This window comes from Grus americana, chromosome 1 (genome assembly GCF_028858705.1).
Source record: "Grus americana isolate bGruAme1 chromosome 1, bGruAme1.mat, whole genome shotgun sequence".
Lineage (NCBI taxonomy): Eukaryota > Metazoa > Chordata > Aves > Gruiformes > Gruidae > Grus > Grus americana.
In genome coordinates this window covers 58,841,642-58,863,410 of record NC_072852.1, presented here as the reverse complement: position 1 = coordinate 58,863,410, position 21,769 = coordinate 58,841,642, and the positions used below count along the sequence as shown (strand labels likewise).

At 49.5% G+C, this 21,769-nt stretch overlaps 1 protein-coding gene across 7 annotated transcripts; it reads right to left on the bottom strand.

Annotated features, from left to right (window-relative positions):
• Positions 1 to 144: 144 nt before the first annotated feature.
• On the bottom strand, positions 145 to 20,958 carry TMPRSS6 (transmembrane serine protease 6). Of its 7 annotated transcripts, none has more exons than XM_054812948.1 (18): positions 20,152 to 20,958; positions 18,477 to 18,633; positions 18,159 to 18,301; positions 17,897 to 17,964; positions 16,483 to 16,667; positions 13,700 to 13,741; positions 12,556 to 12,760; positions 12,068 to 12,204; positions 11,404 to 11,516; positions 10,829 to 10,938; positions 9,611 to 9,756; positions 8,557 to 8,655; positions 6,306 to 6,419; positions 5,897 to 6,013; positions 4,972 to 5,140; positions 3,365 to 3,636; positions 1,961 to 2,097; positions 145 to 1,280 (listed from the first exon to the last, which is right to left on the bottom strand). In XM_054812948.1, the coding sequence occupies exons 2-18, from the start codon at positions 18,631 to 18,633 to the stop codon at positions 1,122 to 1,124; spliced, it is 2,373 nt and encodes a 790-aa protein (XP_054668923.1). In that variant the 5' UTR covers positions 20,152 to 20,958; the 3' UTR covers positions 145 to 1,121. The 7 variants fall into 7 exon arrangements, with proteins under 7 accessions (XP_054668923.1, XP_054668924.1, XP_054668921.1 ...); XM_054812949.1 differs by having other exon boundaries at positions 18,477 to 18,755; positions 20,252 to 20,958; XM_054812946.1 differs by having other exon boundaries at positions 20,252 to 20,958.
• Positions 20,959 to 21,769: the final 811 nt, after the last annotated feature.

Genomic DNA, 21,769 nt, shown 5'->3' with positions numbered 1-21,769 from the left:
CAGCATGTTGACCCCACTGTGCCTGGGACACAGCTGAGAGGGAGGGCAGGGGTGTGGAAACTTTTACCAGTGCCAGGATTGGAATTTGGTCAAAAAGATACAAGCCCCAAGATAATTTTTAACAGAGGCAAACTAGAGCCAACAAACCCTTCAAATTAATTTTATTTCTAATTCCAGAGAGTAGCCCATTGTGTGTATATATATTTATATACACACACACACACATATATAAGTATATCTTTAGTAAAAAAACCCAAACCCATAGCAGTCACTGTTTAAGCACTGTGCCCTTAAGCCTTCTCCTTCACCTCCTGGATTATCTGAGTTAGGAGATGGAAGCAGTTGAGACTCCCTCATGTTAAAGGTATTTAGCAGGGCTGAGGGAAGGGGATGGGAGGCTGCTCCAAATGACTTTACTGAGGGGCTGGGGCCTTTCCCTGAGGAAAGCGCAGGAGAGGAGGCTGGGTGCTGCTCCAGCAGGGAGGCAGGACACGCGCTTGGGGGTGTGATGCTGGACTCGTGCCTGGGAATCAGTGAGACGTGAAGAGTTGCCTGGCTGAGCTGAACAGCACACTGAACAGCACGCGCCAGCTAAGAAAAGAAGCAATTAGGGAGATGGAAGAGGAGGAGTGATGGGAGGGGAAGGGGGAAGAAGGATAAGCAGCAGGAAGGAAGAGGGAGGCAGATTGATTTCACAGTTACTGGAATCTCTAACTACATCAGTCACATTTTCTTTCAGTAAATGTTCCAGCATAAGATTGTGGCTGAATCACATGGTTCACGGAAAGTTCAATCCCCTTACTCCTTTTCTCAGAAACAATCAACTTGGGACTGTTGCTGTGTGTCATGTCATCTGTGTCCCCCTCCATCCCTCCCACCCCCCATCAACTTTTTTGGATGGATGGCCTACAAACACCTTGGGATGCTCCCTGGGAACCACTGAGGGGGAAGAGGGTCTGCCTGAGTTTCTCTACAATCCCCACTGCAGGCTTTTTTTTACCCTGCTCAGAAGAGCATCCTGGATCTGACAACATCCCACACAGAAACTCTCTCTGAGAGGCAAGTGAGCAAGATTGGGAATGACTGCCATGTGATGGGGAGAAGGCAGAGATGCACTTTTCTCAGCTCATGGTTTGATTCATCCAGCCCAGCACTTGAGTGATCCTGGTGTACACTCCATAGTGATTTGGACGTGCACATCCCATTCCCCAGCTGACCAAACCAGCCAGAAACCATCTGCCGCTGGGTTCCTTGCAGGCCAGCGGACCTCCAGAATCACCCTGTAGAAAGAGAAAGAAAAATGGGGTGGTGATGATCTGCCAGCTTCTTCTGCTGGACGATTACACTAGCTTTGAGTCCCTCTGTATGCAGATTCCTGTATCCCCTCAACTCATGTCTGGGACATCTGCAACATCCCTTGTACCTTAGGCAAATGTCAAAAACAGTCTCCAGTGCAAACATCCAACCCATTGTTGCATTCCTTCATCATGTAAATTCCTCCCCCTTAGCCAGTTCCCAAGAAGCTGACAGCTCTACTGTTTCCTTCTACTCCAATATATGTGGTGTTTCTCCAACACAGGGAGAGCAAGGAAGCTGGTGGAATATCCCTGGATACCCGGAGGGATGGGAGACAGAGGAATTCCTTGAGATTGATAGTAATGAAGGAATGAACAGGTTACTGTGTGTGAGAGATGCTAATGAGGCTGAGGGGGGAAGAGGCTGATGTAGCCTCGGAAGTGGGAGCTAAAGAACAGAGAATGGGCTGAAATGAGAAAAGGAGTTTAAGTGTATTGGGATCCTGTCTAAGGCGAAGACGCTGGGAAGAAGTGGTCCTCAGAGCTGTGTTGGCCACTTAGACCAGAGGAAGGGTTGAGGGATACAAGCTATGGAATGCATTTGGGAGACTTGGGACACATCCCACCTTCAGTACTCAACCCAGATCCCGCAACTCCTCTGTCACCTGGCAGGCATCTTTCTTGCCCTTGTGGTACCCAGCACACAGCATCCTGGGAGAAATCATGTAGTGATAGGCCTCGCTGCAGATGTCCTGCTGGATAAGCTGAACGTCCACCTTCTGCAGAACATTGCTGATGTGCCCTGAGGGGTAGAGCACCAAAAGCAGTGCAAGTGAGCAATGGTGGAGCTTTCCACCATTTACTGTGATCCCCCAGCCCATGCCCATCTCACTGCATGCTGAAAGCTGCCATCTGAATTACTGTTCTGCTCTCCACTGGCATTGCAGTCTCTGACTTTCAGCACAGCACTTCACCTGCATGGAAGGAGTAACATTCCCCTGCAGTACCTTCCTCTACAGGGATATGCTGTAGGCACATCAGCTTTTGGGATGAGGGGGATTTTGGCTTGGGGAAACCGCTGGAATATCAGAGTTTTGGGTTTCCTTCTCATTGAAATGGATGTTAAGCTCTTCTGGCTAAGTATGCAAACCAGAGTGTCCATTTCTGGATAGACGCCTGAGTGTTTCCTTTCAGGAAGCAACTGGAGCAAGTGTGTGAGTGTGAATGAAGGCACTAAGCTGACCTAGGTGAGCACATCTATACTCCTGTACCAGGCACTACTGAAGAACAGCCTGGGCCTGTTTGTTTTCCCTATGGGGAGGGAACATGAAGAGGCCATGCCCATACAGCTAAACTCTTCCTCACAAAACAGAATGGACAAATCCATACCACCCTGTGGGAACAGGTCTTGGGCCATGCTGTGCCCCAGCAGTGTGCAGGTGCTATGTGATCCAAATGGTCAAACGGTACCAGGGCACATGCTAACAATTACGCTGTGTGATCCTCAGGGGACCCTGCACTGCTGCCTTTGAATTCACTAGTGCAGGTGTTGCTGGGGGACTCAGGTCCTAGGGTTCTTGACATGGGGAAAATATTGCTGCAGGGGCCGCACACAGGTGTCCCCAGGAGACCCAGTCCCGGTTTGATGAAGACCAGGTTTTTTATCTCAACTCTCTCTGGTCAGGCTCTCTGGGGAACGACCCAACAGGACCCCACATGTTTGTGTAGGCATGGTGTCGGGCTTTGGGACTAGGGCTGCTCCATGCTGTGACAATGGTTGAATAGCCCCTGTCAGACGCCTAATTCCTGAAGGGCTCTTCTAGTCTTTGGATTAAGAAACACATGCTGTCCCCATATAGCTTACCAGACTTTCATGCCTGACTCTCCAAATGAGGTTTCAAGGCCCTCAACAGGTATCTTTGGCCAACCTGTGACCCAAAATCAAAGGGCGTGAAGGTGGCATAATGCTTTGGGGTGAACAGAAGTCTATTCTGCCTACCCCACATCTGAACCTATGTTTCCACCTTGGCTCTGCTACAGTAGGCCACCAGCAAAGATCTTGCACCTACCACCTTCCTTCAGGGCTCCCCAGCCAGTGATCCAGCAATGAAGGCCAGGCTCAAAGAGGTGAGAAGGAGCAGGCAAGCAGATGGGCTGGATCAAGGGCGAGGTGATAACAGGATGGTCCAGCTGGAGCAAGGCCACATCATAATCATGGCTGTCCTCCTCATAATAAGGGTGAAGGAAGAGGCGAATCACCTTGAAGGACACCTCTGTGTGGCTGGTGGCATTTTGCAAATATTTACCTAAGTAAACGGTCCAGATGGAGGCGGAGGCCAGTCTGTAGGATGCAGCAGAGAAGATAACTCATCACATGAACAGAGAAAGATGGGCAGAGCCTGGCTTCTTCTGTCACAGTCTTTTGAGGAGTCTCTAATATGGATGATCATCTCCCTCAGAGGGGCCTCTTTTTTATTTGGCTACTGATTTCAAGAAACTAGGTGGGACACCTCTTTGATGCCTTGATATGCTTGTACAGTGGGACCAACTTTGGGCAGACACTCTTACACACAGGCAACTTGCTTGTATTTGCTTACTTTCCTTAGCAAAGCAGGCTAAAAGGTGTATCTAGGTTAGACAAGCAAGTATGTGCAAGTGCACACCACTTAAATTCTCTCCCTGACAAGCACACACATACACCATTTGACAGGGCTGTGCTAGCTCCACCCATTCTGCATTGGGACACTCCAAAATGGCCAAATTTAGCCCGCATGGACCACCTGAAAGGCTTGCTCCCAGTGCTGGTAGGCTGCCTTGCAGGGTTGTAGAACACAGGTAGGAGTATGGCAGGAGCAGGGTGAGGTGAGAAGCACAACTTCAAAGCAGCCCCAGTCCTACCAAGGCAGGTGTCACCATACTGAGGATGACCAGCAGCTCCTCCTCCCTGAGCTCACATGGCATCAGGAGGGAAGGGCAGCTGGAGAAGTCCAGCAGTAGTAGCTGGGGAGGTGGGGGATCCCCACTGGCTCACTGATAGAGGAAAAGGGGAGTTTGGAGGAGGTAGAGACTGTGCCTGTGGGTGCACACTCCTTCCCTCACCCAGCCCTGTCACCCAGCACAGCTCTGGACCTTCTTCCTCCTCCTCACTTCTTCTCAGTTTGAAAGAATAAGTGAACCCCTCTGATCTGTATGTTACTGCCACTGTTGTGGTACGTACACTGGGTGGAAGGAACTGAGGGAGAGACCGTGCTTCCTCCTAAAAGGACAGGCCATGGAGGTGGGCAGCATGGGACCCAAACAGCATCCTCCCCAGATAAGGCTATCCTGGCCCCATCCTAGCACATGCTGATGCCTCCATGGTTATGACAGCATGGGGACAGCCCAGATCCAAAACAAAGGTAGAGCTGCGACATGTCTTCCACCACCATTGCCCTCTCAAACTGCTCTGTGAATCCCAGCACTGCCCCTTTTTCCCTGCATGCACACCCACATACTAGTGCGTGTATCCATACCCATTTTTACAGCTCCAAGCCACAGGGAAACGTGGCATGGGTGCCAAATGAAGAGTACAGCTACCCCGTGACATTTTCACAAGCTGGATGATCCTTCCATCATGTGCGACATGGAAAGCAATGCAAATCCTTCTCCCATCCAGTATCCTCTCCTCTCCACTTACCTCTCATCCTGGAAGCAGTGCGCGGCTGAGACCACCCAGCGGTCAGCAATGAGTGTTCCCCCACAAATGTGGCGTCCCCGAACTTGCAGGCTGGCCTGCCACGGCCATTCCCCTTCCACAGAATTCGCACCACCCACAATCCTGCTGAGAGAGGCTTGCAGCCCACAGTCTGAGGAGGAGGAGACACAGCAGAGGAGGAAGGGAACGTGATACGCTGTGCCTGCCCTTCCTTTCCCACTTAATTGACTGAAGAGTTTGACCTCTAATCCCTTGCCTTATGCAGCCAGTAGATACTTTAAATACTGCCCAGGATAGGTCTAGCGAGCACTCCCTCCATGCCCCACCTGATGCCTGCACAGCCTTACCCCATCTCCAGCTGCAGCCTGGGGATGCCATCAGGGCAGAGCCCCGTCTGTGCTATCTGCTGTCCTGTCAGGGAACCCTCGCAGCCATTCCCTTTCGCTGCCCACCGAGGCTCCAAAAATACCAAGGAGGGAAATCAGAACACGAGCTCTCTCCCTGCCAATGACTATGCAGTCACGGGTGATTTCCCTGGCTGGAGCCTTGTAGGATGGCATTGCTTCACATAAGCCAGCACAGCGGTTCAACAGGCAGCCTGTGGGTAGGACCTGGCCTGTGAGACACGTCTATCTGGCCTGATGCCTCTGCCTGAAGGAGCTGGGGAGCAGCTGTCCAAAGAGCAGACAACGCCTCTTGGCAGCTCAGCACAGAGAGCTGGCTCATTGCTGCTGCCACTGCCACTGTGGGATGGAGCACTGCTGTCATGGGGCTGGGGTAGGGGGAAGGTGGTGGAACAAGGGATGGTGGGTGCTTATGCTGGGGTGGTGGGGGGAAAAGGGGGTGATTTGCAGCTATGTGACATCCTGAACCTGCCTGGCTGATGTGTGACTGAGCATTTCCTCACCACAGCGCTTTTCATCGGACAGGTCCTTGCAATCTGCAGTGGTGTCACACAGGGGGTTGGGTTTCTTCACACAGGTCCCATCTTCACAGCGGTAGGTAAAAGGACCACAGGGAACCCCTGCGAAGAAGAAGGGGAGCCAGGGATGAGGGAGGGTGGCAGGTTGCAAACACAGCCTGAAGTCCTTTGAGTGGGGGGAAAAAAGCACCAGAGAGCTTGGGGGAACTCCTTAAATGATGACAGGGAATTTCCTGAGCAAGCTTGGTCAGCTACAAAGCAAACATTGTGAGCAGGTTGGGCATGTTAACTCCCCGCTGGTGCCCTTACCTCATAAGAGGGAAGTACGCTACTGACAGCCTCAGCTCGAGCATGGGGGAAGGTATTTGCCAGCCCAGCACCGTCCCCTCCCTACCTTCACTGCACTGCTCCTCATCGCTCCCGTTGATGCAGTCCAGCTGCTGATTGCAGACCCTGCTGAACTCAATGCAAGTGCTGTCCTCGCGGCACTGGAACTTTGCAGGGCAAACTGTGCGGGAGGGAAGTGTCCAGGAATTAGCTATGCAAGACAAGGCATCAGGTATGAGGTCAGGGCCATAAGTGCACCGGTAGGCTCCGCAACCTCTTCCCCCACCTCATAAGGATTTCACAGCCTATGCTTAAGACCAGCTGTGGTATAGTGCAACTGTGTAGTCTTGAAACAGACTGCCATGAAGAGCAGGAGCCTGGTCCCCTTTTGCTCAGGAGTTGCATTTAATCTGAGTCCTTGCTATTGTTTTTTGCCTAATCTATGTTGTAGGTGTGCCTGCACCCTGTCTTATACTTCGTTGATGCTGATTTAACTTTTCTTGACTTCTTGGCTTGGCCTTGGACCTGCCTCATCACTATGGACTTGTCTTGTGGTCACTGGACTCTTGGTTGACCCCAGGTTACCATCACCAGACCTGGCCTGCTTCCCTTGTTCAGGTTCTGTAGGACTGTATCTTGTCTGGTGAGTTCATGGTTCCTCCTACCTTGCTGTGACCCTCAGCTCATGGGTCACCTTCCCCTGCAGAGCAGCTGCTCCCCTTACTCTCTGATAGGTGAGTCCTGAACAATGATGGATTCCTTGGTGTCCATGAGCTCTGATAGCTGCCCAGGATGGAGATGGGCCTAAGGTGCCTACCCATCACAGAGTTTGACTTCTGATTATACATTTTCATAGCAGGAACTGTCCCCTTGTCCTGTGTTTGTGTGTATCTATGTGCAACACCAAGCACGGTGGGCCAGTACTTCCCGGGCATTTTCTTACTGCAATGACAACAATTTCTTCAGTAATTAGTCTGAGGCTTCCAGATGACTAGAGGTGTCAGGCAATGTGAACATTAATTTTAAAGGCAGGGACGGTTCCATACAGACACAGAGTGAATAAGGAAGGATGCAACAGTGGCAAGAGTGCAAGAAAGGAAGGAAATCACAATGTTTCTATTTTCTTTTTCAAATACAAAGAGGTGTTTGAAAGCACTGAGAAACAAATACACTTTTTGTTCAGTCTTGGTCTGTGTTAACCTGTGGAACTGAATGACACAAGATATCCCTGGATCCCAGAAGCTAACAGGATTCAAGAAAGTATTAGATATTTATAAGGATGCATATGTATCCTTGTCTGCATGAGGGAAGCAAGCAAGCAAGCCCTGATATCAGACAGCTGGATGATGGGACGGAGTGCACCGCCAGCAAGACTGCAGACAACACAAAACCCAACCTGTGAGAACTCCCACAATTCCAGCACTGAATTACAACTTATTTAAGAAAGATTTCTCCTTCTTTTTACTTTAGACTTTTCTATACCTTCCTCTGAATCTTTCAGAATTTGCCACTGTCTCCAGTGGTTCAGGGATCTTTCTGTCTGTGAAAAAATAGCTGTGAGGGACAACTAATGAAAAATTAGTGGTGACAGCAATGTGATGAGCCCCCTCCACTCACACCAGGGATGGGAGAATAGCTACATTAGGTGTCATGTCTGAGCCTGAATAGTTCTTCCTATGAGAATGGGGCTTTGCAGGAGTCCTGGGATGCCTGGGATGGTGTCTGTGTCAGCACTAACTGCTGTTGGTGTGGAGAACTGATGGCTGATTGAGGACTTAGATGCTCCCAAACTAGGGCGCAATATATGGGTGAGGATCTGTATAGATCAAGTGTCACGAATGGCCTGGGGGGAAAGGGGAAAGAGCATGGCCGCGGGTGGGCTTGGGGAGGTGTGGGCAGGGTGGGAGGGTTGGGAGGGGGATGCTGAGTGGTATGACAGCAGAGGGGGCTGTAGGCCAGGGCTGAGGTTGATTGTCAGGCCCCCGGGTGGGGAGAAAGCAGGACAAGTTGGGGGAGAGCCTGGGCAGGGAGCTTCTTTCAGGCTGCCTGTAGCTCTTGGTGCACGGGTACTAGGGAGGTTCTCCCAGGAGGACTGCTGAGCACAGGAGCAAGAAGCGTTGCTGCTCCTTCCCGAGCAGGCTGAAGCCATCCGGCAGTGGGATGAGACTTTTATGGATGCAGAGGTTTAAGCTCCTGCAGGGGAGGTACAAGGCTGTACCTAAGCCAGCTGAATCCTCCTCATCTCTCCCTACCTTTGGAGGAGCAAGGGGCTGTGTCCTGCCGAGACCAGGGACCAGTGAGGAAAAGAAATCACTCACCACAGTTTCTCTCATCCAGCCCATTGGGGCAATCTTTGATCCCATCACAAGCTGGGACGCACAAGCCGTTCACCAAACACAGGAACTCCCCGGGACAGGCTGTGAAACCACCAGAGAGTAGTTAGTCCCCAGTGACTGGAAACCTCCTTGCAACAGAGCACCGTGGCTTGAAAGTGGAGCGTGGAGCTGCACACCTTCCTGACCACACGTGTGCTGCAGCAGCATGCTGGTGGCACTTGCTGACTGTGCTCCGCAAAATCTGCCACGTCATCTGCTCTGAAGAAGGGCAAATGGAGCCAGGCTATGCACCAGGGGAAGGTGGGATCTCTCCCTGCTTCCCGTTGTACCAACAGGCAAGAGCCAGGACAACCACCCGCCTGGCGTGCTGTACCTCTGGTTTAGCACTGTTTCATGACTCCTGAATGCTGTGGAAAAGCTGAAATAGGTTCTTTGGAGTTGCTGTTAAAACTCGGTCAGGGCCTTGAAGGGGTTGGTGTTAGACAGGTGTTGGCAGGTGCACGCATGCAGGGACTGGTATGCATTACAGGCATCCTTTAGGAGGGAGATGAAGAAACCTTGGAAAGATGACCATGGGCGTGCATTTGCATATGTGCGTATGAGTATTTGTGTGTGGTTTTATTTGTCTCTCACTTGCACGGATTCTAAGATGAGCAGGAAACAGCTCTCTCTAAGAGCCCTTATAATTGAAATAGAAGTCACTTCAAGTTGGAGATACTCTCTCATTAAATTCTCAAGGCTAGTCCATGATGTGGGCACAGGGGTGAGCTTGTAGGCAGCTCTCTGAAGCTGGGCTCTGGATGCTCTGGCAACACGAGGCAGGGCCACATGCGCAGAAGCAGCTTCGCATGTAAATGCCTCTTCAGGAGATCAGTGGTGTGTGCATCACCACATTTGTGAGCATGTGCCTGAAGGGCAGATGGCACTTAGGGATCATGTGTTGTGTCTTGTGTTTGTTTCTTCTAACACAAGCCAAGTGCACAAGGGCTACGGTAGCCACCACCCCACTAAGGAGCAGGAAGGAACCTGAACTTACGGTCAGATAGGTTGTACAGGCTGTAAGCTGCCTGTACGCCGGGGCCAGTTAAAGAGATCTGTGAGGTGAAGATGATGGTGATGTTAGCAGAGGACGTAACTGGGATCCGCTCAGCGTAGGCTTGCAGGGTCCGCAGGCCACACAACCTGAGAAGCAAACACAGGTGGGATGTCTCGAGCAGGGAGGGAGGAGAAGACAACAAAGTGGGGCAAGGGGACTTCGTGGGGCTGGGATGGGAAGGGAGGCAGAAAAACTGGGTGGTGGTGGTAAGCCAGGAAGGCAAAATGCCTTCAATATGGCATGAGATACAGAGTCCAGAGTGACCCTACTACCTTTGGACATTTCCCACTTTCTGGGCAACTGCTGAATTCAGGCCACACAAAGCAATTCAGTTCTTAAATTTATCTTCCTGAAGAAGCCATGTTGTAGAAACTGTGGCGCTGACAGTTTACTAGAGGAAGGCAGGGAGAGAAAAAGTGGAAATCCTAAGCCAGGGGAACATAGCTTCTGGATCAGATCCTTCAGAGGAAAAGAAGTTACCCCCACAGGAGCAGTGGAGAGGAAGTTAATCAGATGGGCTGGGGGAAGTTTTGGAGGGAAAGGGGCAATTTTGCAGTAAGTGGGAGGAAAAACAAAAGCCATAGGTCCATCCATCTTGGAGCCTGCTTTGAGGAAATGGGAGTGCAGCAGCTCTCAGTCCTTTGCACCTGGGCAGTGGTGGGAAGCAGCCCCAGCTATATATGGATGCTAATTTTGGGAAGTCCTGCAGGGGAAAGTGGCTGTAGTCAAAGCAGGAGGATATGGAGTGAGGAGGAAGATCTGTATGGAGGTGGATGCAAGGCAATGGCACACACAGATAATATTGCAGAGGTGGTGACAGGCAGATTTGCAAATACAGGAGACGTGGGAGGACACCAGGGTTACACACACAGGAGAAAACTAGGAAGCCTGATGCAAACAGCAAGACAGAGAAGGCAGGCTGGTAGCTCTAAGCAAATTTGTAAGAAATGTGCTCACTGGGGAGCCTATGAACAATAGAGGCTGAAGAAGAAGTAGAAAAGCAAGAGGCACCAGTACCAACAGCGGCCACTGAATGTGGTGATAGGCTCTCCTTCCTCAGACCTCGTGGCTGAAGTGAGCAGGGGACCTGCAGAGGTTTAATCCTAGTTTAATCCCAGGTGAGAAGTGAGAGATGGAAACCAGGACCCCAGCACACACCTTCTGTTCTGAATTATCCACTGGCCTTGGGTACAGGGCAGGTCATGCTTCTGTCTGCTGAGTGCGTAGGCGTCAAACCACAGGGTGACCCCATAGTCGAGGGATGGGACCTGCAGGCAAGGAGTTCCAGAGCAGAGTGTAGGTGGCTCCGACGAGTGCTGCAGCCCACTCCACATGACAGAAATGAGCAGGGTGGATGTGAAGGGGAGAGCTGCCAATGCACACATTGTAGACCAGAAGGAAGCACCCTCTAAACTGGAGCCAGGCTGCAGGTCAGAGTGGCTCTGCTGCTAATCTCAAGCACGGTAATTCCTAGGAATTTCTAGCAATCTGTTTCTGCCTTGAAGAACTCCTGTGGAGACCAGATTCCAGATTCCTCTTCTGCTATGGCATGCAATATTAGACTTCTTCCCCCTCAGAAACACACATTATGTGGAGGCTAGGCAGGCTGCCACCCTCTGCTTGCTTCTCATGATGATCTGACTGAGAACACTGGCTGTACCCCCCGCTAAGGTGGAGAGTATCGCATGGGTTTCAGGGATGGAGCGGATGCTCTTGTGGGAACTGGCTCTTACCGTCATGTGCCAGGTGCACTGTGTGTTGGGCGAGTAGTAACTGGGGTAGTGTGGGGTGCCGATCTTCCCCTGCAGCTCCAGGCCCTCCCGCAGAGTTATATTCACTTCGCAGCCTGTAAATACAGACATTGAAATCCCTGCTACCTGTCAGCTCAACCTCAGTCTGGGGATGCCATGTACTCATTCCATTGTAGGAGGGGAGAAAAGAGGCTCTAAGGCCTGATGCTAGAGGTGACTGAGATGTTCCACCATCCCCCTTCATTTCTACCTGGCAAGACTTCTAGTCTCCTCATCTTGTTCAAAGAAGGCTAATGGTAATGTACATTGCTGCTTTAGACTCTTATATTGAATGACATTTATCTGCGAGCCCATTTGGACGTGATGTTCAGGCCACATCTGGGCTGTTCACATGTGAGAGCTTGGGCTTGCTCCTAAAGTATCGTGATCACTCAGGCTCTGCTGGGCTATAAAGACTCAAGCTAATGTATGAGTCCAGGTGAGGGAGCAAAATCTTACCTGCTTTTTACTGACCACCTCCACCCTTGCAATCTAGAGTGAATTCTGACCCTAATGGGGATTGGAGCACCACTAGGAGCTATGATGTTGTAGGAGACAACCTGTCTCCTTCCTGTATCTGTGGTCTCCCTCCTCCAGCCTTGCTCACCTCTGAGGGGCACCGCCTGCGCTGAGAGGATGAAGGGGTCGTAGTAGCTGTACATGGCTTTCTTCCACACAATGGACATGACAGAGCCGGATGAAAGGACTTCTGCAACGGGCTCCTGCCGGCTACAGCCGTAGATCCTCAGGGGAAAGAGATAAAAGGATGGGAGTGAAGCAAGCAACAAACAAACTAAAGAACAAGAAAGAGAGACAATGGAGGTCTATGTTATCCACAGCACACGCCTGCTGTGAGGCACTAACTGAATCAAATAAAGGTCCAGCAGAGAGACAGCTCGTGCTGCTGTAATCTCTCAGACTGCACAGCTGTCTGTGTGATATCCCACATCAGTGACTTCAGCTGATCAGCGAGAGGCATGTTCTGCATCAAAGAGAATTTCCTCTGATGTAGTCTAACACTTTCCCCTGCTGTGGTGCTTTGTGCCATCCTGCCTGGCTTCCCTGCCATGCCCGCCCTGCTCAGGAGCTACTTACGAGGTGATGAGATGTTTCTCCAGGGGCCCAGCTGCGTCGTACATAGCCAGGCGGTCCCTGCAGTCTGGGAGAGTCCACTCCAGGCGTAGCTTAATCATGTAGCCCTTGAGGCTGTGGAGGTGCCAAAGACAACTGGAGGCCAAGTAGTCAGGGCCCTCCAGCCTTAGGAAGTCATCCTCCTGGACATAGCTGTACCTGTAGCAACCTGAAGCCAGGGGAAAGATACATGGATTTAAACATCAGGATTATGTAAATGGAGGCAAAGCAGGGCTTAAGGGGTAGTTGTAAGGGAAATTAAGATATGGGATTGTCCCTTGAGATATCAATGTGAGCCCCATTTCAGGGTAAGGCTGACTCATTCCAGTAATCTCAGTTTACTCTTACATATGTTGCAGTGGCACCAGTCGCCTTGTACCAGTGCCCCAGTTTCTGTCTGTAAGAACTGTCCCCTATTCCTTGGTTAAGCCAATACTACCTCAGACTTCAAATATCAGCACAACACATTCCACTGGCTTAATTTTCTTCTTCATCTCTTTCTCCTCTCATCCCCATATTCTTCCTGGATTTACACCCCCCATTGTCTGATTTCCAGGTTTCAGCAGGCTTCCAGTCCAAGATATTTGAGTGAAAGTCAGCTTAAAGGTGAGTTTCCAATAGTATATCTAATGCAAGCTGCCAGCCACAGCACTTACAACACTGCCTGAAATTACTAAAGGCACCTTCAAACATCACTAAGACAACATACTCCTAAATGACTGACACCACATCGAGTGCAGAGCCACGCAGAGAAACCCCCATCCCACCCTGTAGGATTTCATGGCGTCTGGAATTAGCACTGTTTTACTAGTACACCAAGCTATTTGACAGGATTCATCAGGACAGGGACAAGACTAAGGTGGCTGCACTGGGAGCTGGTATCACTGCACAGTGGTGTGCTACTGGGGCAGAGGTGTCGGGATGCTCAGAGAGGTCCCACACATAGCTGCATCAGGTAGTATGGATCTGGCCAAGTGGCACTGGTGCTCCCTTGCTACTGTTCTCATCTCCCCTTCCCAGGATTTACAATTCCAGGAAGCCAACACGCTTTCTGTCCCCTGTAAAAATCCCTCCCATGAACTCAAAACAAAAGGAAAAAATAGCCTACCCAGAGTGGATTTCAGCACTACTATGTCTTTCACACTGGATTCTGTTAGAAAGGAAATATATAAAGGAAGATAAACAAAAAGATAAACTGGCAGTATTTGAATTCTAGCATGGCAGGTGATGACTCCATTCCTTCCTACGTAAGTGACATGGGGCAGCTCCAGGTGTTTCTCTGTCTGCTCTCAGGGACCTGTTTCAGCCATGCCTTCCCTACCTCATCTCTCTGGGAAATCTCTCTAGCCTCCGCGCCAATTCCAACAGCCCAGATTCATGCTTCCCAGCCCACCATGAGCTTCTCTGCCTTTTTTCCTTGCTTCTTTCTGTGTGCTATTCCAGGACCTCTTCTCCTTCCCAGGAGGGCTGAGCATTGCCTCAGGCAGCCACCCCCATCCTCTGCCAGCCACACCACAGGGCACAAGCCCACTTCCCAGAGCCTTCACTGTCTGCTTACCCCTCCCCTGCTCTCCCAGTTTAAATAACCCTCACTGAAATGCATCAGAGTTACTGAGGATGGGGAAGGAGGTCTCTTTTGATGACCACTGGTTGATGAGCTACTCAACATTCTTATAGAGTCCACCTCTGGAGAAGGGAGATGCAGAGAAAGCCACCAGCAAGGACTACAAATATGTGCAAAATAGAGTCACAGGGTGGACAACGCTTTTAGGAGAGCTGGGCTTTGCTCCAGCCTCCCAGCTGAACTGGGAGCAACTAGAGATCAGGTGCTACTGGGAATAATTGCCAAAATAAAAGGCATTGTGAGGTCAGTTGGGTGTGAGAATTGTTGTTGGGGGCTTGCCTAGGTCAGGGCTTTGGTCTTCTGTAGCTCCTAAGCAGAGCTTGAAATTCTGTGGGGAGAGCTGACCAGTTTTGTCATGGCAAAAACAGATGTTGTGGAAAAGATGATCCTGCATGCATAAGGCAGGCTCCCAGAGAAGTTCATGTGCTGTAGGGAAGGATGTATGCTGAGCTGATATTAAGTACTCTCTTATCTGAAGGTATTAAAACTGAGTTCCTATAAGGAGAAGGAAGTCCTGAAACTCTTCTGGTGAAAGGGGAGGCTAGTGTCCTGGGGTGAGTGTAGCTGTCATTAAAAATAAAACATTGGAGATGTTGGAGAGGTTCCTGAGCTAGTCAATAGTTTGCAACTCCGTGTCTTAAGGCAGGCTGCAAGACTTAATGTTTAGAGCTAAGCAGGTCAGCAAATGAGTCTGTCAGAAAGCAATGAAGTGCTAATGACTTGCTATTAGCTAGCTATTTTTTCACTCCAATTTTACAGAGCAAATGAAGCCAGAGGTTAAGTCACTGTCTTGAGGTCATCCTGGCCCAGCAGTGTAAGAGGTTTCTGGCTTTTGCCACAGTTGCTAGACAGTGCTTCTGACTGGAGAGGGAGGTGGAAAGGACTAGAGAAAGCAGAAGGAGATGGAGAAACTACAACTAGTGTGTTAAATCTAAAATAGAAAGAAGTGTGGTCTGCTGAAGTGAATAAAACAGTGAAACAGATGCAAAAGAGATAAGAGGGAACTGGAAACAGCTAAAAAGAATGGCACAATCATTTTTATTTGTTTATGAGTTACATTATGAAGTGAGCAAATAAAGGGAAAATGCTAGATGGGCTGACTTGGAAGCATTTAGCATATTGTCTTATCATATCTTTCTTAAGAAAGTTAAATTAAATTGGCTGAGCATAAGGTCTGGTATGCTGGAAAAAGATCAGAAGTAGAATATTGATGGTAACTGAGGGAGATGTCTTCATGAGATGATAATGCAGCTGCAGAATAAGATCTTAACACAATGGTCTGGATGAGGGAGTGAAAATCATTTTGAGGAAATGAATTTTTCTTTGGGGACACAAAAAAAATGACCCCCAAATCAAAACAATTTAGATGCGGAAGGAAAAGTTAAAGAAAATATGGATGGGATGTATTAAAATAAGATTCACCTTAGAAAAATGCAAGATAACATGTCTGGGGAAAAAGCCTTGGAGATGTATCACTTCATGGGAAGAAGAAACTTGGAAATGAGAGTCCCAAGGGGACAGAAGAAACACAGTGTATGTTATGGCCTGCGACGTTTGGGGCTCTGTAAGAGGGATCAGATCAGGCTGAGAAGTTAAGTCTTTTTATAAAGACTAAATACAAATTTCATTGGACTTGGATGCATTGAATATAGACACATCCCCTAGTCCTTTATCTAGCACCTATTTCAGAGCAGTTCTGTGGGGGTGGCTTTTTAAACAGGCTGTGATCTTCACCCTGGGCAACAATAAATAATCCCTAAAATCATATATCAGGAATTGAAGTGGCAATAATGCTTTATCCCAGAGTAAGACTAGTGGTGACTTGGGTATGTTGCCTTTGTTCCCTCAATCAAGTAGCCTGGAATAATCTCCCAAAGGAATGCAGGAAACCTAATTGCTTGCTATTTTTGAGCTGAGCTGATCAAAGTCATAACCTGTGTAAGATCTTACTCTGCAGAAGCCAAAGCTGATGGGAGAATGAGAAAAAAAAGAAAAGTTACCTAGCTGGTCATGGTCAACTGTATCTCCGATAATCTTTAATTCTTCAAAGGAAGGATGCTTTATTAAAATCAAACTTCAGTTCTCCTCTATGAGGAGGAAATGTGTAACTGCATTTCCTGATTCTCACTTCCTCCCTATCCTCTTCATATTTCCTCTATCCCCTGCATTAGTGACTTCTGGCCTCTTCTTGTAACCTCCCATCAACACCTTATAAACCTTGGAGCATTTCTGACTGCTCAGGCCACAGCTGAGCAGCTGGTACTTACCCAGCAGAACCAGCGAGTCTGGGTTGACCTTGTACTCTGTCTGGTAGGACAGGCTGCCCGAACTGTTGAAGCTGATGGAGAGCTCTTGGTGGAGCATTGTGTTTACCTTCTCAACAGTCAACTCCTCCTGCTGACTCTCAGGGATTTGGAGGGCAAACCAGAAGAAGAAGGTCAGAGCCCCCTCCCTAACAGAGAAATAGCATGTCAAATATCCTTTTTCTTCCTCTCCAGAATCACTGGAGAGGCAAACCCCAGAGATTAACCACCCACTGTTTTTCCACAAATCAGACATATCTGTGTGGACTTGCCATCTCGCTGCCGTGACCCAGAGGAACCACTCTGAGTGGGGCAGGACAGCTGCTATATCCATGGTGCTAGTTAATGCTCAGTCCTTTGAAGGAGGAAGACATTTTATGCCATCTGCCTTTAGTGATGACCATACACACTCAAATTAATGTCATAATTAATCAAGACTGGTCTAATGAGTAGTCTCATTTCAGGTAGAAATGACCTTTGGTTACTACTGACCAGAGGTTGAAAAGAAACACTCAAGACTTCATTGTCTCACCTCCCAGTGGTGACAAGTATGTCTCAGTACCTTACCACAAGCCATTAATGCTGGGCAGGCTGAAGCTGCAGGAGACTGTGACTGGGAAAGCTCTGTTCAACCAGCTGGCAGAGAAAATTGGCTGAGGGAGGGGGAAGAAATGTTGAAACAAACCTTTGTTGAGTAAAAGACTAGAGGAAGAATTGCAAGTGAAACTTTTCTTTTCCCAGTTGAAAATGCAGTTGCATCTAAATTGGAATTTTCCTTAGCTGAAGGACAAATTTAGGCGTGTAGTTCTCCATGGAAAAAGAAATCAGAAGCATATGTATACATTGGTTTAGAAGTTATTCCTGCTTTCTTGATCTACTGTGATGACCTGCAAAGCTGTAGTCCCATATCTGTCCCATTCCACTGATACCCTATTCCCAGGTGGACCATGCTTCTTGGCTGGAATACCTTTTCCATAGTGCATTCTGGCCTCTCCCTTCTGGTGCCTGGAATCAGGCCATAAAGTGACTTTCTTGAATTAGAGAAATTAATTTCCAGCTGCTTAGTTTCTACTGAGAATGCCAAGCCCAAATTATTTTTTTTTTCAGTTCTTCCCAGTAATTTTTTTTCATTTCTTGAACTTTTGCCTCTAGGAAAAATTGCTCAGTTTTGGCTTTTCATCATGACCTCAGGTGAACATCAAAATATCCCCAGCTTTGTCATACTGGAACCATTCTGGATCTGGACTGCCCAGCCAAGCCTAAAGTTTATGGTGGGGACTGCAGCAGTTTGTCATGGCCAGATTTCAGCAACACCAGAGTATAATTGACTGGAAGCTTTCGCACACAAACAAGCAAAAATGCTCTGGGTGCTACTCACCCAAAGGCATACACTGTGCTCGAGTTGTAGTATCGACCCAGCTCTGTGGCACGAATCAGTTCCTTCAGCTGCAACGAGAAGGTCATCCGATAACTATTGTGCAATGTTACAGTGGCAAAGGGCCTATGGCCAACCCTATGTTTCATCCCTCTTGCTGTACAGACCCATCAAGTCTGTCACTTGGATGGGGATACCTAACCCCTTCCTCTTTTTACTCACTGAACTGCCTCAGGGTCAGCTCTGGTCATGAAATTGCCCTCACCATCTTCTGGAGCTTAGCTGACTCCAACCAGAAGGCTCTGGACTCCACCTGCCCAAGGTCCGGGGAGTATTGGCGATTGAGGACCTGGAGGCTGCCAGAGTAAAACTGCAGGATGGCCGGTTCCAGGTGCCACGGTCTGTAGTCTGCCAACAGAAGACACTACTGGATTACCTTTCCGATATGTAGGAGAGAGGGGTTTACCCCTATGTATGAGTCTGTAAAGATCACCCAGAGTCTCTAATGCACTTTGGCTTGGGCATTGCCTTGACTACACCCCATCCACCTCCTGCGTGAGGACAATACATGTTGAATTTTTACCTAGGAAATACCAGGTTGCTGCAGCAGCTCCAGCCAACAAAAGAAAGGCTATCCCAAGGGGCACATAGCGGAGGCAGTCACGGGAGTTAGTCTCTGATCCGTCCTTTGAGAAGGAGTTGGCATCTTCCTCCTGTTCCTCGGCCTCCATCAGGGGCATCTAGTGACACAGCACACCATGGTCAGGCTGGGTTTTCTGCATCCCTTTACATCTGTCTCTGGAGGTGCTCTGCCATCGCTGTGCTCCTCTCCCAAGATCTGTAGTCCCAAGAGATCTGCGTGCTAACCGTAAAAGACTTTGCTCAGAGCAAATGTGAGTAAAACGCCTAATTCAGTGGGAGACCGGCTTCCAGGACATGGTCCTGTCTACGCCTCCTGGGTAATCCCTCAATTTTCAAAGGCATTCCCTGGGTTTTGCTTCTGCCAAAACCACAAATGAGTACAATAATGAATTTCTCCAGAGACAAAAATGTTGTCCTCCCAGGCTGGGAATGGTTTTAAAACTGGTATTGTATTGACCTAGAAATCAACACAAAATAAATTTTGTGACCTCAAAAGCACACAGAAGTTGCACAAAACAGCCACGGCCTGGGAGTCTGAAGTTGCACTTTGCCTGCTGTGTGACTTTACTCTCAGTCTGTAAAAGTAAACAAACCTTGCCATTCCCACCAGACTGTATGTCCCAGGGCTGAGCCTCTGCTCACAGTGACTCGCTAGCTGAGCTAGTGAGGAGAGAGCACCCGAAAAACCTTTAGCTCTCCACCACCCTCTGCTTGTGCCAGGGGACACCTTCTGTCTTCCTTTGCCCCTCGTCTACCCCAGGCTGCTTCTTTTGCTTCCTCCTGACCGCTCCCCTTCTGTCAGCCCCAGACTCTGAGGGCAAGAGATGGCATTGCCCAAGAGAGCCACGTTAATCTTGGTTATCACACCCGCCTTCCTTCTCCTTTCCTCCGCCATCACCCAGTGCACAGCTCCCTCCCAAGGGCTTAATGTGTTTCTGTGGCTGGAGAGGAAAGGGATGTGAATGCATCTACATGGGAGGGCACAGAGGTCTAGGGGAATGCCTGTGGCCTGTCTGTGTGAGTTGTCCTCGTGCCCAGTGGTGCGTGTGACTGTGCAGGCATGAATGCACAGGAGGGACTTGTTGCAGACATGGGAAGAGATGGTTGGCCTCACACCCGTTTTAGCCCATGTGGATACCCCGGAGCGTTCCCATGATAGGGGCAAGTGGGCCCTCCAGGCTGCCTTGCAACACGGAAACATGTTTGCAGAACATAAGCACCAGGTAACTCGCTCTGGAAAATTAAACCCAGCTTGCTGAACATCAGTACTCAGACAATCAGCCGCATGTCTGCTTGCTCTAATGTACCCTTCCAGAGAGGCACGTGGTACAAACAGGCCCAGGACAGACTGTCCTCCCTTGCTTCTTGTGGGTCACTTTTTCATGCAACCCCTGGGGAGGATCTCCTCCCCAGTGAAGCAGGTTGGGCAGTCCAGGAGAGGCAGAGCAAAGGCACTTCTCTGCTACCACAGCATCCCTTCAGAAACAGCAGGCACAAGCAAAGAACCGCAGACGGAGGGGCGGGGGGGAGGAGGGCAGGAAGCAGCAGCAGAAGAGCCTCTTTGTTAGAAGATTTGATGGTAGGCACCGGGGTTTCCCCCAGAGCTGCAGACCTACCTTTGAAGCCCGCTGCCGCCTGTGAGGCCTGGCCCGCACCCCCTACGCAAGCCAGCTCACACATGCATGGAGGGGGAGAGAGAGGAGGACATCTATTTACCCAAGCTCAAGGTCTCCTCAGTGATCAATAAGCTGATGCCATGTCCCCTCAGCTCGGCCTTTGTCCTGCACTGTCCTGCCACGATGGGTCAGCACACCCTGTACAATGACTTTTTTGTTTTCTGAAATGAAGGTTTCGGAGGCTTGCAGGGGGAGAAGATCCACAGGCTGAGCAGAGGGATCCTGGAAAAACTCAGGGTAGGAGCACCTCCAGCTGTGCAGAGAACAATCCAGGAGGCTGGTGCAGATAGCTTACGTTGTCCTCCTCGGGGGACAGGGAGTTGCTGAGCAACTGCTGTATTTCTTAGCTACCCTCCTTGGTCCCATTGGAGGGAGAGGCAAAACACAGGGTGTTGGCTTCCCAGCACACAGATGGAGCAGACGCTGTCTGGCAGGTGTAGATCGCTTGAAGGAGGGAAGATGGCAGTAGACAGCAAGTCCAGTTACCACAGTAGTCATGCAGATGAAAGCAAAGCACAATGTCTCTCAGTCCTGACCTGCAAGACTCCCTCTGGTCTTCTCACACTTCTCACTGCCCAGCCTCCTGACACTGGGCTCCCTGCACTCCGTTGCACCGCCACTTGCTCTTCCCTGCAGCATCTGCTTTTCTTCTAGCCCTGGGTCCTCCTCACCTACCTTGCCTGCACCACCTTCTGCTTACAGCCCTGCAGCTCTGTACGTGCCCCTGTGTTTTCCGCAAAGAGCAACCACGCTCCAGCTAGAGCAAATAGAGTTACTCTGTCAATAAAGGGGGGGGGGGGATGGGGACATGGACAGCTCTTGACCTGGGCCTGAGCTCCAGCCAGTGGCATCGACCTGGGGCTGAGCTCATTTGAGCTCATTTTGGCAGCTAGGCAGGGATATCTGCTTTCAGCTCTGCCACTGGTTCAGGACTGCAGGTCTGGGACTGCATGAAGATCAAAAGCCATTGCTGTAGCTGCCTCGTGGTAGATTCTAGTAGATAAACGTTAAATGTGGATGCAAAGCTGCAGTGTTTGACTGGGAATGTGTCAGTGTGGTTATCCTAACTCGTTGCTGTACATGTGGAAAACTGAGGCATGCAATGACAATAAGAAATGCTTTCAGAACTGCTCAAGAGATTTAAGAGACCAGATTTCACTTTTAAAAGTTACTTTGAGCCAAAATTTCCCCAGATAACTGGGGACTAGCTGCATCTTTAGGCACATACGTATTTGTATGTGGTTTTCCCAAGCTTACACTATGAGGGCTTGCCACAGTGGGTCAGACGGCAGCTGAGGGTATTTCCTAATGCCAGAGACCTTACTTTTTTGTATCCAACTTTACTGGAAAGAAGCATCCTCCTTCTCTGGTGTTTTCAGCAGAACAAAAAATACAGAATCTCAATCTGATCTATCTAAGCAAGCATACCACATCTATCACTGCAGGTTTTTGAATCAACCAAGGACCCAAAACCTTGATCAGATCTGACTTCAGAAGAATTCCTTTGCTGCAAGTACCCTTTACTTTCCGCTTATCCACAGTAAAAAAAAAAAAAAAA